Source organism: Amphiura filiformis, chromosome 6 (genome assembly GCF_039555335.1).
Source record: "Amphiura filiformis chromosome 6, Afil_fr2py, whole genome shotgun sequence".
NCBI classification, from domain to species: domain Eukaryota; kingdom Metazoa; phylum Echinodermata; class Ophiuroidea; order Amphilepidida; family Amphiuridae; genus Amphiura; species Amphiura filiformis.
In genome coordinates, this window is record NC_092633.1 from 7,325,687 (window position 1) to 7,342,852 (window position 17,166).

Consider the following 17,166-nt stretch of genomic DNA (forward strand, 5'->3'; position numbering starts at 1 on the left):
AAAGTGCACATTACTGGATTTGTAATAGAAGTGCACTCAAGAAGTGGAAAGTGCACGTTGCTGGATTTGTAATAGAAGTGCGCCCAAGAAGTGGAAAGTGCACGTTGCTGGATTTGTAATAGAAGTGCACCCAAAAAGTGGAAAGTGCACGTTGCTGGATTTGTAATAGAAGTGCACCCAAGAAGTGGAAAGTGCACGTTGCTGGATTTGTAATAGACGTGCACCCAAGAAGTGGAAAGTGCACTAAATGTTTGCATTTAATATGTTATTGTTATGCAATGTTGGAACCTTTTTTTGTGATTAGGGTGAACTTACCCCACCATATGGGCGAACCTGCCCCAATATGGGGTAAGTTCGCCACTTTGCAAAACTGTTTTGTTTGCTCTATCCTGTTGCTATAGTTCTGGGATTGTGGCCGTATATAGCTAAGACATGGAGCTTTCACATGGGCTAATCAGGTCATCCCTAACCTTAAAATTGACATCGCTAGGTTGGTCAGAAAAATATAGGGCGAACACTCCCCGCTCTCCCCTACACGAGTGATAATATGAACTGGTACCTTAATTATTTTGCTGTCTGTATAAGAGATTTAAGTGTACCTCACAAGATGAAGCACGTATTTGTAATAGAAGAGCACCAACGGTGTAGAAAATGTACATTGCTAGTCTTGTAAGGGATGGAATCAAAATTCGACCCCTGGTTGACCGGCGGTTGAACAGCGTTCCATTGTTTAGAAAAATAGAAACCGACTCCAATCGGACGGTACGCCCGAAACCGGCGGTCGCGTCGACCGCCGGTTGAGTTTTGATTTCATCCCAAATATAAGAGCATCCAAGAAACGGGAACTGCACATTGACAGATTTATGCCTACAACAGAAGAGCACACAAGAAATAGAAATTGCACATTGCTAGATTTGTAGGCCTAATAGCAGAGCACACAAGAAGTGGACACTGCACGTTACTGGATATATAGAACTTCTATAGAAGTGCATCCAAGAAGTGGACACTGCACGTTTCAAGATTTTAATAGAAAGTGCACGTTGCTGAATTTGTAAAAGAAGTGCACCCAAGAAGTGGAAAGTGCGCGTTGCTGGATTTGTAATAGAAGTGCACCCAAGAAGTGGAAAGTGCACGTTGCTGGATTTGTAATAGAAGTGTACACAAGAAGTGGAAAGTGCGCGTTGCTGGATTTGTAATAGACGTGCACCCAAGGAGTGGAAACTGCACGTTGCTGAATTTGTAATAGAAGTGCACCCAAGAAGTGGAAAGTGCGCGTTGCTGGATTTGTAATAGAAGTGCACCCAAAGAAGTGGAAAGTGCACGTTGCTTGATTTGTAATAGAAGTGCACCCAAGAAGTGGAAAGTGCACGTTGCTTGATTTGTAATAGAAGTGCACCCAAGAAGTGGAAAGTGCACGTTGCTGGATTTGTAATAGAAGTGTACACAAGAAGTGGAAAGTGCGAGTTGCTTGATTAGTAATAGAAGTGCACCCAAGAAGTGGAAAGTGCACGTTGCTTGATTTGTAATAGAAGTGCACCCAAGGAGTGGAAAGTGCACGTTGCTGAATTTGTAATAGAAGTGCACCCAAGAAGTGGAAAGTGCGCGTTGCTGGATTTGTAATAGAAGTGCACCCAAGAAATGGAAAGTGCACGTTGCTTGATTTGTAATAGAAGTGCCTACAAGAAGTGGAAAGTGCGCATTGCTGGATTTGTAGGCCTAATAGCAGAGCACACAAGAAGTGGACACTGCACGTTACTGGATATATAGAACTTCTATAGAAGTGCATCCAAGAAGTGGACACTGCACGTTTCAAGATTTTAATAGAAAGTGCACGTTGCTGAATTTGTAAAAGAAGTGCACCCAAGAAGTGGAAAGTGCGCGTTGCTGGATTTGTAATAGAAGTGCACCCAAGAAGTGGAAAGTGCACGTTGCTGGATTTGTAATAGAAGTGTACACAAGAAGTGGAAAGTGCGCGTTGCTGGATTTGTAATAGACGTGCACCCAAGGAGTGGAAACTGCACGTTGCTGAATTTGTAATAGAAGTGCACCCAAGAAGTGGAAAGTGCGCGTTGCTGGATTTGTAATAGAAGTGCACCCAAGAAGTGGAAAGTGCACGTTGCTTGATTTGTAATAGAAGTGCACCCAAGAAGTGGAAAGTGCACGTTGCTTGATTTGTAATAGAAGTGCACCCAAGAAGTGGAAAGTGCACGTTGCTGGATTTGTAATAGAAGTGTACACAAGAAGTGGAAAGTGCGCGTTGCTGGATTTGTAACAGACGTGCACCCAAGAAGTGGAAAGTGCACGTTGCTTGATTTGTAATAGAAGTGCACCCAAGAAGTGGAAAGTGCACGTTGCTGGATTTGTAATAGAAGTGTACCCAAGAAGTGGAAAGTGCACGTTGCTGAATTTGTGAAGTGCACCCAAGAAGTGGAAACTGCACGTTGCTGAATTTGTAATAGAAGTGCACCCAAGAAGTGGAAAGTGCGCGTTGCTGGATTTGTAATAGAAGTGCACCCAAGAAGTGGAAAGTGCACGTTGCTTGATTTGTAACAGAAGTGCACCCAAGAAGTGGAAAGTGCACGTTGCTAAATTTGTAATAGAAGTGCACCCAAGAAGTGGAAAGTGCGCGTTGCTAGATTTGTAATAGAAGTGCACACAAGAAATGGAAAGTGCACGTTGCTTGATTTGTAATAGAAGTCCACCCAAGAAGTGGAAAGTGCACGTTGCTGGATTTGAAATAGAAGTGCACCCAAGAAGTGGAAAGTGCACGTTGCTTGATTTGTAATAGAAGTGTACCCAAGAAGTGGAAAGTGCACGTTGCTTGATTAGTAATAGAAGTGCACCCAAGAAGTGGAAAGTGCACGTTGCTTGATTTGTAATAGAAGTGCACCCAAGGAGTGGAAAGTGCACGTTGCTGAATTTGTAATAGAAGTGCACCCAAGAAGTGGAAAGTGCGCGTTGCTGGATTTGTAATAGAAGTGCACCCAAGAAATGGAAAGTGCACGTTGCTTGATTTGTAATAGAAGTGCCTACAAGAAGTGGAAAGTGCGCATTGCTGGATTTGTAATAGAAGTGCACCCAAAAAGTGGAAAGTGTGCGTTGCTGGATTTGTAATAGTAATTTTGTGCACCTAAGTAGTGGAAAGTGCACGTTGCTGGATTTGTAATAGAAGTGCACACAAGAAGTGGAAAGTGCACGTTGCTGGATTTGTAATAGAAGCGCACCCAAGAAATGGAAAGTCACGTTGCTTGATTTGTAATAGAAGTGCCCACAAGAAGTGGAAAGTGCGCATTGCTGGATTTGAAATAGAAGTGCACCCAAGAAGTGGAAAGTGCATGTTGCTTGATTTGTAATAGAAGTGTACCCAAGAAGTGGAAAGTGCACGATACTTGATTTGTAATAGAAGTGCACCCAAGAAGTGGAAAGTGCACGATACTGGATTTGTAATAGAAGTGCACTCAAGAAGTGGAAAGTGCACGTTGCTGGATTTGTAATAGAAGTGCACCCAAGGAGCGGAAAGTGCACGTTGCTGAATTTGTAATAGAAGTGCACCCAAGAAGTGGAAAGTGCGCGTTGCTGGATTTGTAATAGAAATTATGTGCACCCAAGAAGTGGAAAGTGCACGTTGCTGGATTTGTAATAGAAGTGCACACAAGAAGTGGAAAGTGCACGTTGCTGGATTTGTAATAGAAGTACATCCAAGAAGTGGAAAGTGCACGTTGCTGGATTTGTAATAGAAGTGCACCCAAGAAGTGGAAGGTGCACGTTGCTGGATTTGTAATAGAAGTGCACACAAGAAGTGGAAAGTGCACGTTGCTGGATTTGTAATAGAAGTACATCCAAGAAGTGGAAAGTGCACGTTGCTGGATTTGTAATAGACGTGCACCCAAGAAGTGGAAAGTGCACGTTGCTAGACTTGTATTAGACGTGCACCCAAGAAGTGGAAAGTGCACGTTGCTAGACTTGTATTAGACGTGCACCCAAGAAGTGGAAAGTGCACGTTACTAGACTTGTAATAGAAGAACACCCAAGAAATGGAAAGTGCACGTTGCTAGACTTGTTATTGTTATAATGATAACTCAAGGGAAAGGCAGAGAGATACCTGAGAAGTCCCACAAAGTAGAGGAATAATGAACAGATGAAACAGAATGAACCAGATGGAACAGAATTATGTTCATGAAATTTCTTGTGATTTTAGGTGGTGCGAACTTAAACATGCCGGATATATCTATCTTTGTTTAGGATATAGCCTACATGATATACAGGGGTAATAATAACTGGTTCCTTAATCTATTGCTGTCTGTATAAAAGACTTAAAGGCCCTTTCAGTGATTTGCTCATCTGGACGATCGTAAAAATCATCAAAATTCAGATGTTGGTACATTTGTACTTGTCATTGTCATAGATGTGCTAACATAGCCTGCGAGTGGTTCAGCCGAAAGCCGTGTATTTAATACAAAAATAAGACATTTTACACGAATCTGTAATTTAGATACTGACAGTATCTAAATTAGCTACATGTATTTGAGTGGGGCTTCAACTTCGTCAGTACTGCTGTTTTCTTCGTTTTTTTGCCAAATTTGTCATCTCAAAAATACCAAATGACAATTTGAATGACTTATTCTTCACTTTTAAACAGTTATAAACAATTTTAATTTTTTTTACACTTGCGCTGAGATCACTAAATGGGTCTTTAAGTGTACCGCAAACGATGAAGTACGTATTGTAATAGAAGAGCACCAAAGGTGTGGAAAGTGTGTACACATTGCTAGTCTTGTACGGGATGAAATCAAAACGTGACCGCTGGTTGTCCGCCGGTTACCGGTCGTTGAATCGCGTTCCATTGTTTAGAACAAAAGAAACCGGCTCCAATTGGACGGAACCGGCGGTCGATCGCCAGTCGAATCATTTGATTTCATCCCTAACAGAGAGCACCTAAGAAACGGGAAGTGCACATTGCTGGATCTGCAATAGAAGAGTACACAGGAAGTCTTTAAGTTTTACGATGAACTGCTTTTGTACATAATGCAATTACTTAATGTACGAGGGCGGTCAATAAGTTTCCAACGACGTGCCAAACAAATGCCTCTCGATAAGATTATTTTATGACATTTTCCAAGTAGAGGATGGGCCACTTGGCGATTATTCTGGATTTTTAGTCAGTGGGAGTGGTCTAGCTTGTAAGCGCTGAATTTCATTAGTTACTGCATGTCGTATAGGCTATCAAACGGTAGAGGATATGGTCTGCATCGTTACGCAACAAGCTTGTCGAGGTGCGCACTAGCTGCGAGTGAGTAGCGAGTTTTAAGCGTAATGCGTAATACTGCCGGTATCCACTAAACTGGACGTGCCTGTCGTCTATCACACGGTAGAGGATAGTAAAAACAGTTCGTTCCCGGTCTTAAAAACATGCACCTCATATTCAAGCAGTAGTTAGAAGGCAATTACATTTGATGTAATGTTAAATCAGAGAATTATTCGAGAATCAACTAGCCCTTGGAGTTTTCCCGTTTGCATGATACCTAAAGTAGGGACAAATACTTGGCAAATTTGTATCGATTTCATGAAATCAAACAGTTTAGAACCCCCGGGTTAGAACCGCGTCAAAAACGATCTACCGTGGAGAGTTGAGAACCATGAACGGTTGTTCGCAGATGACTGCGTATTATACACGTTTGGTAACACCGAAGATGAACTTCTCGCTCTTCAAGAAGATCTGAACCGACTTGAAGACTGGCAAGACCAATGGAAGATGAAGTTCAACTCAGTGAAATGTAAAGTCATGCAAATCACTTTCAAAAGAAATCCCCCGAAGCCAAAGTTCAACTTCTGTGGAGAGGAACTTGAAGAAGTAAATGACCATCCATACCTAGGAGTTCAACTAGACAGTAACATGAAATGGACTTCACACATAAATCAAATCACAGCCAAGGCAAACAGAACGCTTGGTTTTGTCAAGAGAAACCTCTGGTTCACCACTCAGGAAATCAAAGCCACAGCCTACACAACGCTCATAAGACCGACTTTGGAATCATTCATGTGCATGCACCCCCACACCCAAGTAGGTCGAAAGCATACAGAGAAGAGCAGCTAGATTCACCATGAACAACTACAAGAGAGATAGCAGCGTAACCAGTATGCTGAACACTTTGGAGTGGGACTCGCTGCAAGAAAGGCGTAGAAAAGCACGCCTAGCCATGATGTTCAAGATACAGAATTGACTTGTGGGCATCGACCGAGACACATACCTCACAGACTGTAACGACACCAGGACAATGACATACTCAAGAACCAAACTACAAAGGGGCAACGCAACCAAGGATGTTTATAAATACTCCTACTTCCCACGCACGACTACTGACTGGAACACCCTGACGGAAGACATCACGACAGCACCGACACTACCCAGTTTCAAGAGGCGGCTCGCAAAATAATTTTTTTTTCGCACACTCTCACATTATTCGCGCGCACATTCGACCTGACCTAAGTATTTCCACCAAAGTTGGCGATAGTACGACTTTTACTAGTTGAAGCTGCCGACTCAACAATATCCAGATCCAGATCCAGAACTGCCCTTAGCTCATATACATGATGCTTTAGACAGTTTGGGGTCTAACGAACCAAAATACTTTACAACCTTGGACTTAGCCTCTGGCTACTGGCAAATAGGCCTTGAGGAACAATCTAAGCCTAAAGCGCATTTATCACCGACGGTCTGTATGAATTCAATGTTCTTCCATTTGGTCTTCATAATGCTCCAGCAACTTTCCAGAGAGCAATGCACTAAAAGTATTGCGTGGGTTGAATTGGAAATTGTATTATGTTACTTAGACGATGTAATTATCTTTAGTAGGTAGAAGTTTTGAAGAGCATTTGTATCATTTTAAACAAGTATTTGATGGACTGACCGACTGAAGAGAAGCAGGATTAAAGTTACAACCAAAGAAGGAGGAGGAATAAGGAACGGGAAAGGATGGCTAACACGAAATGAACCAGATGAAACAGAATTACGATCATGAAATTTATTGTGATTTTACATCGTTAGATACACGGATCAAAACAATAAATGTTTATCATTATTATTGTCACATCAACTTAGTTTTTTCCCTGTTGATAATAATATATCCAGCTAGTCCAGTATTTTTTCCTGGCTTCATGTCAGCCTATCTCAGTATGTGTTCATGGTCTGAAAGTAGGTCACAATCGGTCCAAGTTCAAACTAACCGCGACAATGCGTAACTAATTACATAAAGAAAACGTAAATTAATAATAGGTCATGTACGTATTTTCGTGCAGACAGGTGAGCTTTGTATATGGTAATATGTGAAGCATTGAATGAAATGAGCAAAATTAAAATTGTATTTTTAATTCCAAATCGGGTTCCAAATACTAATGATAATAATAAATATTATATACTTCATTAATATATTCTTGTTCATTGATTGGTTAAAAGTGGATCACATGACCAAAAATAGTTCTACCATCAGTAATCCTATCCGTAAATAGTACCTCTAAGCCGTAAATAGTATTTTCAATGTCCCGGATGAGCCGTAAATAGTACCTCCAAGCCGTAAATAGTACTTTTGACCATGCCTTCCGCGTGCGCGCATTCGATGCGACGGAACAGTTCACGCACGCGAAACTGCCATGGCGTCATTTCGCGCTGCTGTAATTGGTTAGCCCGATTTTAGGCTATTCGATTTGTTGAAGGGTAGGTTGTGCTTAAATTAGCCGTGCTGTTCACTCAGGATAGAAGCGGGAGAGTCAAAACGTCAAATAATTTTCTTTTAACAAATCAATGAACAAAGAACATATTAATGAAGTATATAAAACAAATATATACTGCCTTTATTCGAAGTTCTGGTTAAAACTATGGTCCCTCGTTGAGATCAATTAATACTATTTTCCTTCGGGGCTGCGCCCCTCAGGAAAATAGTACTATTGATCTCACCTTGGGCCCATAGTTTTAACCAGAACCTCTCATGGCAGTATATATTTGTATAATAATAAAGCCATCAAAATTAGACAAAAATAGATTCCTGAATAACATTTAACTTATTTTAAATGTTACCGGAAAAAATGAAGCTAAAGTAATTGACCATGCACTTCATTTGTAAACTCGTACTTCCATGATTAATGTAAACAACAAATCAACCTTTGACAATTCTCTAATTTTCGCTGGTATTCACTATTCATTTTTGATTCTAACGGATAACGTCACGGTGAGCTGTGAAAATACAAATCGTGAAAATTGGATTGCTTCACTTTGAAGCAGACAAGACGCGGTTTAAACTGTCATTTTTGCAATAAAATTTGGACCAAACTATTGCGACAGACCGTCTAATATACACTGTATTGTCAGTTACAGACCTGGACTGGAGTTAATAGAGATATTTAAATAGCAAAAATGGCGCATCTCTTTCGAGCACTTATGTCAGGGTAAGATACATTGATATTTATATGTATTCAATAATTTTCTTTCATTCGTTATTTGTGTATATATACTAGTATGATATATCTATATATATTATATATATACACTAGTATATATATAGATATTGAACCGTGGTTATGTATAGGCCTATGTGAAATTGAAGGTCACGGACGGTGATCATACATTCATCATGCACGGCAATGTAATAAATGTAACATAGCGATATTTATTCAAGTTCAAGGGCAAAAAGAATGAGTAATTCCATGCATGTAGGCCTACATGCAATTATGTGTCGGTTCATTTAGTTTTCGGGTGGTATGTGCAATAAAGGCTGCGTGCAATAAGCTACAATTTAAATATATGTCTCGTGAGCCTGGGTAAAATATCCGAACCGTAGAAATTGCACTCGCATATTTTGGCATGCGTTAATATAAATTAGGCTATGCACCTATTCTTTTTGCAAATATACCACCCAATAACCCAGTCTTAGACCTTTTTGACCAAAAAAGCATAAAAAAACCTGATTTTTTTCCTCGCTACGCTCGCAAATTGTATTTTTTGGGACTTTTTGTATACTTTTGCCAATTTGGGGGGGGGGGGGGGCGTACGGGCCTGTCCATTTTAAACCCTCTTTTTGTTCAATACACTTTGCTGCTTTCAGCGGGTCTTTCTGTTCATTTATAGAATTATTTTATTCATGATATCCTCCAGCAAACATAAAAATGTTTTTATAATGTTACAAACACTTTTTGGTCAAAACGTTTTCATAACATTTAATTGTCTGTCGGCTTATAAAAAGTTCGTGACAACAAACATAATTTTTCACCAGGTTCGTCGTCGCAAAGAATAAAGGAGACACGCAGAAAAAAGCGATTTTCTTTTACAAGTTTGATCAACCATTTATTTTTCCTTAATTCGAACACTGATCATAACAGTTTCAAAGACCGGCTGAACATAAAAGTGGTTTATCTTACATCTCATTCTCATTTTCATTATCTGACTCATCCAAGAACCTTCAATACATTCAGTGTTGTAGCTTATTGCGCATCTCCTGAGGGTACCAAAACGTTTGCTACCAAGCACGTTGTCATAGTCGGAGGAGGGTATGCAGGAATTGCACTAGCAAATGGTCTCAAAGGCAAATGTCAGTTCACTCTGATTGATCCCAAGGAATGCTTCCATCATAATCTAGGTGCACTCAGAGCATGTGTAGAAAAAGGTTAGTTACATACTGGTCGGGGGTCACTCCCATTGTGGCCTGTACACCATCCGCGATAATCAACTTTTGAAAAGCACCCTAAACAAGGATTTAACCCTTGGCTAAAACAATACCCTAAACAAGGATTTTATTTCTTGCATCTAATTTCATACCCTAAATTTCATTTCCGCGTATTAGCAATTGCAATTTTGCTACCCTTTTTTCCAATATTTCACGTTTTTGACACCCTAAACACAGTACGCGCGTATCGTGCTTATCCACGAAAAACTACCCTTTTTACGCGTTTTCATTATCAGTTATAGTAGGAGGAGGTTATCTAGGAGTTTCACTATACAAGTTATTGGCCTCACAGGTAAATTGGCAAATGTCAGTTCACTTTGATTGGTCCTAAGGAATACTTTCATCATAGAGCAAGCAGAGCATTATGTAGACAAAAAGTATATAGTATGAGGAATGTACGCAGGAATTGTACTAGCTAAGGTTCTGTGCAATTTTATGAGCCATGGGGTGCTATTTTATTATAATGCAGAAGGATATTATCTACTCCCAAATCGTATGCAATATGAAGCTCATACGACATTCCGTTTTTGAGTTATGAGACAAAAACGAAATTTAGATGCAATATTTTGCATTTGGCTCAGACAATCCTGGCGAATAATATTGCCACACCAGAGCGTTAATTGGCCAAAGTCTTTCCCCGCTCCCCTATTGCAATGTTGATGTGGACAAAATCGTCATCATTTCTACATTACGGTCTCCCAACATTGAAAAATGGGGGATCATAGGGGAAGAGGAGAGTGTAAACTGAATGGGCATTTGCAACTATTATACAAAGATAATGCGGAATTATCATATTAGCTCCGATTGCGTGCTTTTAAGGATACGATACATGATTTACCGACAAGTGACTCATTTCGGAATGCGATCATGAATTTTGAAGAAAAAAAAGTTTCCACAGGCTTCGTTGGGATTCGAACCAGCGATTCGGAACTTCCTTTGATTACGCGTCTAGCGCTTTACCGCTCGTCCACGGTGGCAGTTGAGTGTCGGAGTGTAATGATAAATGATAAATCTCATAATGCCATCTTTAGCCTTTTGTTTACTAAAAAAAGACGCGTTTTGTAAAGATAGATTAGCCGTTTTATGTATAAAGAGCACGAACGTTTGGGAAAGGTTTCAAACAAATAATAAAGACACTGATGTGATGATGAAATTGCGTAAGTCGGGAAATATCTGCGTCGCAATGTTTTGTTTTGGTTTTAGGAATGTGACCTTAAAATTTACGACTTCATGACATTATCATTCGAAATCAACAAAAGATATTTAAACAGTATATGGCCTCATTCTTTCTCTAGAATGCTTTGTACATGTATGTGAAATAGCTTCAACAATGGTTCGCTGCATAATGGTAAAAACAGCCTTGACCTAAAAAAGGGCGAGAGGTACCATATTTACCGATTCAGGCTAAATTTAAAATTGATATAAAACGTTTGTTTTTGATCGATTACAAAATTAATTTTTGTCATATAAAGAAATTGTGTCTGGCGTGCATTACACTACAGTTTTTTTATTCTTAGGGCTCTTTAACTTCTTCAAATAATTTTTTAAATGATAGAGTGAATCCCCTGGCCCTCTATAATTACGCACAAAAGATCGAGTCCCCTTAACACCAGAACGTGCTGGTGTGGGTGGCAACAAATTTCCTCCAGGATTGTGGTTTCACAGTCAAATGTTTAAAGTATGCATAAAAAATTGTCATGTTGGGGGTCCGGGTTTAAGGAGAGTCAATTTTCAGTTTGTCCGAAAATATCTTTCATATTAGGCATGTCACGACGACTCACGACATACTAGAAAATCTGCATTATGTTTTTCACAATAATATATAAATAGTCACTTATTATTTCAGTTTCAACGACAGCATAATACCGTCGTGTTTTTTGTCATATACCAGGTTATGCAGCAAACACCTTCATTCCGTACAAACCAACATACGGAGACCATTTCAAACAGGGCACAGTGATAAAAACCGACGCAGCCTCCAAAAAAGTTGTTCTAGAAGGAGGAGAAGAAGTGCCTTACGACTATTTAGTCCTGGCTACGGGAACAACAGGCTACTTCCCAGGCAAACTCGATCTGGTTATCCACAAAGATGTCCCACGGACCATCAAGATGTATGACAACGTAGTAGATAAGGTAAGTTTTACTGTACTAAAGGATTGCACATGCCATCTGTCTGATTTAATATGCTTAATAACTCTTCCGAAATGATAGAGGTGAGTGGTGTCGTGGCAGTGAGTGATAACGAAACCTTTTAACTGTGTCCCACTTTATGTTCCATCCATTTGAATGCATTGATGTTAGACTACTGTAGTTGGGAAGTATTAGATTTATCCGAGCACTTGACATTATGTGCAAATATGGCAAGATTATATCGAACACACTTGGTGAGATACTTAGAAAGATCAGAAAAATAGGGTCCCGGATTGACCCTTGAGGAACACTATAGCGGTCACAAAGATTCGATTACAGTGGGTACTATATCCCTTTGCAGTCTTGTTATCATGGTAGTCCTTGAACGATACGTGAAGCTAAGGATAGAGCAGGGGCGTAGCCAGCTTTCATGGTTAGGGGAGGGGGGGCAAAATAAAATGTCGGGGGCACAGACGAAAAAATTGCAGTTGCATCATACAATGCATATACCGGCTTCGAGCCGGGTCTTCGAGCTTCCAAACAAGCCTTTATTAGAACGATGTGCGGCCCATGATCGGGGTGAATTTTGGTGGAAAAGGGGTTCCTTTACCCTTATCTTTCCTTTGCACTCCAGATGTTTGCACTCTTCCCCTTGCAACCCCCCACCCCACACCCGGTGGTTACGCTACTGGGTTATATGGAAATCAAACCATGTGAACTGCCAATCAGGGAATTGACAATAAAAATCTCCAATGGCCTATATACGAAAAATGCAGGTTATCAACGAGCATAATCACCCACGGTCGTGGTGTTATTACCTGACCAAGTTTGGTTACTATTATCTTTACTTTTTCTGCATGTTTTTGTTACAGATTCAAGCTGCCAGAGATATCGTTATCATTGGTGGCGGACCAGCCGGTATTGAACTTAGTGGTGAAATAGTAGCAGATATGAAAGGCAAAAAGGTTACATTGATTCACTCCCGAACAGGCCTGATCAATAACGCGCCGTCTCTTACTGACAAATTTCGCAAAAGTCTTCACGATAAATTGGTGCAGTACGGAGTGAACGTTCTTATGGGTTTGTACTGAGTAGTATAGCCTTTACTCGTTTTTTCATTCAGGCACTACGTTATACCATTGTGATTTCTGCATAATGATGAATACCGTATTACTATAAACCGCCCCGCATATAACTCGTGATGTGTCCTAAGCGATTCGCCCAGCGCGGAAAGCGATGATGGCAAAAAGTATGGGGATAAAATTGTTACGACCTCTGCGGCCAATGTCATACAAAGAGGTGATAGCTATTACACTCTCTAAATGTAAACCGAGTGGAATGAGTGGAAAAAAAGAGTGAGAGAGTGACAATGAGGACAACCCCTTTTTGAGTGGAAAAATTCACTCTAATATCCATTCAAAGTTCATCTGATTTCTGTCAAAATGAAAGTCAAATGCAAAGTTGATGTGACAACAGGCTCAGCATAAAAGGAATGAAAAAAGTAGTCTGTATACTCTCAAAAGAGTGGGTATTGCCTAAAGAAAACGTACTTTCTCTCATTTTAGAATGGGTTGTCCTTTGTACAACTCCTTGAAAGAGTGGAAATTCACTCTTTTACATTTAGAGAGTACGTGATGCGTCAGTAGATATTATGAAGATACCAGTCATACCGAGCTACACCACAACGATATAACATGTTCTCTTCTCCACAATCTTTTTTTTTTAACTTGCCAATCACTTGCGGTTTTAGCTCGACCATCCTTAATTTCTGTTGGAATATCTTGGTTTATTGGCACGATTCATATACCCTACCGTCATAATTGTTGTCTTTTATACTAATCTAATACCTACTATAATATTATATTCACTGATATGTGGCACTTATTTTCAGATCAAAGAGTGACCAATCTGAATGAAATAGAAAACGGTGAACTACGACAGTGCAGAGTTAAAACCGATAAGGGGAACACGGTAACCGCTGACTTGGTGTTCGTCTGCACGGGAATGAAGACCAACACGTCGGCGTATTCAAGCACATTTGGTAAGGAGCATGCAGTTTTGGCATTTTTTGTTGTTGAATGATATTTGCATACTTTCCTGCCGTTTGCCCTCTTTGTCGCTCTGACGACGATTTTGCTTCACTGCGCAGTCGCACCAGAAACGCTAGCGGTGACCAGCTATATCGATCACTCTACCGCTTTGCCCAAAGCGGCAGCATCGCTAGGGTTCAATTCAAGTCAACTAGAGGCGGTGCCGCTCTGACGTATGAGAACATGATACGATATTTTGGCGATGCTGAGCGGCAACATTGGCTTTCATAGGCATGCTCCGCTTGCAGAAAAGTGCATGCGGCATGATGAAGCGTTACACCGTTAATTACACCGCTTATTATGCCGCTTGTAGGCTTATTTTCTGCAAGCGAAGCGGCATGATTATGAAAGCCAATGTTGCCGCTCAACACCGCCAAAATCGTTTCTGGTTCTCGTACGTCAGAGCGGCGCCGCTCCTGAGTTGACTTGAATACATACTCCTAGCGATCTGTCGCTTTATATCGACTTGCCGCTGGTCACCGCTAGCGTTTCTGGTGCGACTAATGTTATTGGTGAGCAACATTTAAATACCATGCGCCAATTCCTTTCTATATATTTCTTAATATTTTCACAGCTGACAAAATGGATAATATAGGTTGTCTCAAAGTAGATAAGAACCTACGTGTATGCGGTACCACTGATGTGTATGCGATAGGGGACTGTAGTACGGCAGATGAACAGGCAAAAATGGCCTTCAAGGCAGGGATGCATGCTAAACTTGTTGCAGATAACATACAAGCTGACGTGGAAGGAAAGGCGCTTAAACCGTATAAACCGAGTACGTATATAGAAATAAATATAGTGAAAGACACACAGACAGACCCCATCCACCTATACATGTAGGCCTTCAGACACGCACTTTCCAAATTGTATCGCATTCTGCTCAAGTGCTCGTTGAGATTATAAGCTACATCAATGTTTTCTTAGGAGGACATTCTTCAAGAGGAACGTTTACTTTTTCAGGTATTAAACCACCTGCACTATAAATACACTATAGCGTTTGTAACTTTGATTACACGAAGAATAAGCGTACATCGGCATAACCGTTTTGGGAGCATTCGGTAATTGTTCCCCGTTTGTTCTTTTGATATTCGAACAGGAGAAATGTTGACAGTATTTTTTGTTTTTAGAATTCTGTAAAGGGAAAGTGCATTCATTTGCCACTATTTTAAGTTTGTTTTAAGAATGATCGAATGCTATAATTACAAGACTTTGTATATCATGATTATTTTCGGCCAGGTTTTATAAGACATTGCCAATTGCAAAGTTAAGGATGAATACCAATATTTTGTTTGTTTGATTTCAGTGGGTGTCATGATGTGTGTACCAATCGGTCGTAATGCCGGAGTAACTCAGATGAAGACATGGGTGGTAGGAGATTTCATTTCTAGAAAGTTGAAAGGACAAGGCTTATTTACACAAAGATATTGGGCCAGTATGAAGCAAACAATGCCTAAATAAGTGAGAGCGAAGGAAAAAGAAGTCACGGTAAAGTAGACAGACGCGCTATGATCATGTCTGAGATAATTGCGCCTTACAAAACTGTATACCAACTATATAGCATCACTCGAGGACGAAGCTCCATACAGGCGCCGTACCATCATCAGCCTTCTTTTAGATATGGACTGTTTGCAGTCAGTGGTCAGTTCTCTAAGCCGGGACAAATTGGCCAGGATAATTTCAAAACAGACTCGTATCGCTTTACTGATGGGGTAACTTAGTATACACAGTGTATAATCAGGCCGATAGTTAGACTGGCCCCAGTCTCGGTTCGGTTCCACCTCTGGATAATGTAACAATAAATAATTACGTAATGCCCTATGAAAAAAAATGCCAACTCCCCCCCCCCTTATTTTCTTCAATGCCAAAACCCATTCCTCTTCATCCACAAATCGACGCCACTAATTACACCCACCACAGTCAACCATGCAGCAATATAGAAATATACTCGTATTATAAGTGAACGCGAAAGTCCATTGAGCGCTGATTCCGAGACTGGTCCAATCTGTTAGAGATCTCACTTCCAAATATTCGTTCAACGAAGCACGGTGATTCCGATGTCAATTACGAAAGCCCCGCCCCAGTTTCAATTCAAATATGGTAGCACAAAGCTATGCCGCGGGATGTGACGCAAGATCGGATGGGACACTTGTCAACAACTGAAAGGTATTGAGCTCAAGTGGCACGCGTCTGATAGACCCATGGTACGCGCAATAATAAAAGGCAACCACTCGACTCGGACTTAGGCCTATTGTCCATATTGCGTACATTATCGCGTGCGGTTTGCAAATGTTTGCACATTATTTAGCTAGGGAAGCCTTTTCAAATATCCCCGCGCTGCCAAGCTGCGTTGATTGGTCGGATACTATATCGTTGTTTAGTCGCTTACACAAACGTTAATGTAGTGAAAACATGGACGTGGTATATAGAAAGATTGCGTGACTCCAAATCCGTAAAAGTGAACTTCCAGCAGTTTGTGGGAGCTGGAAGTCAAATTGCCTACAGACTGGGAGGGTCCGTGTATTGGGTTGATTTTTAATGCTATGTAATCTACATTACCAGTCGTTCTCCACGGACCCGAGGGAGGGTCTAGCCGATAGTCCGACGATTAGTCCACGCAAGTCCACGAACCGCACCACTTGAGTTCGGAGACTTAGTTGATGGTCTGTGACTAAGGTCCTCGTCGTATGTAGGGACTGTATCAGCTCCAAATATGAAATGGTCGGCTTGTGGCGCTGTCGGGTGAAATTTTGTCGGGTCGGGGGTCCGCTCTCGGTTTTCGTAATTTAGTGGATGCTAGCGACTAACGTGTTAAACGTGAAATAATTATGCCGAGTTTTTATACTCCATCAGGTAATTGACATTTTATTCAATCTTGATCATGTTGATATTATACATAATATGATTATAGTTCATCTTATCTCCTAATGTAAAAGAGTAAAATTCACTCTTTGTGGATTCACTCTTTCTGTACGTTCGTACAGAAACGACCGTACAGTGATAACTCCATGAGTACAATTTTACTCTTTTACTAGTGAAAGAAATGTCATTTAAAAAAGTGAAATTTCACTCTAAATTCACTTGTAAAAGATTGACATTTCACTCTTTGTTGGAGTGAGTGATAAGAATGAATTTCACCATTTTATACATTAATAGAGAGATGACATAATATAATAAACTATCAAATATTTAATTCAATTTTCATTTTATTATTGTTTAGTTGTCACCAATTG

The 17,166-nt window shown here is 40.4% G+C and overlaps 1 protein-coding gene across 1 annotated transcript; it reads left to right on the top strand.

Moving 5' to 3' along the window:
- The first annotated feature begins 8,254 nt into the window (after positions 1-8,254).
- Positions 8,255-17,126, top strand: LOC140154906 (ferroptosis suppressor protein 1-like). The gene is made up of 7 exons (XM_072177567.1): positions 8,255-8,439; positions 9,445-9,653; positions 11,605-11,846; positions 12,716-12,923; positions 13,735-13,884; positions 14,508-14,711; positions 15,240-17,126. The coding sequence occupies exons 1-7, from the start codon at positions 8,408-8,410 to the stop codon at positions 15,392-15,394; spliced, it is 1,200 nt and encodes a 399-aa protein (XP_072033668.1). The 5' UTR covers positions 8,255-8,407; the 3' UTR covers positions 15,395-17,126.
- Positions 17,127-17,166: the final 40 nt, after the last annotated feature.

What these genes read in the sequence shown, in the direction of transcription:
- LOC140154906 (XM_072177567.1), top strand. Translation starts at nt 8,408, where the DNA reads ATGGCGCATCTCTTTCGAGCACTTATGTCAGG. An exon ending in CAGAGCATGTGTAGAAAAAG is followed by an intron (nt 9,654 to 11,604) that starts GTTAGTTACATA and finishes GTCATATACCAG; the next exon opens with GTTATGCAGCAAACACCTTC. An exon ending in ATGACAACGTAGTAGATAAG is followed by an intron (nt 11,847 to 12,715) that starts GTAAGTTTTACT and finishes TTTTTGTTACAG; the next exon opens with ATTCAAGCTGCCAGAGATAT.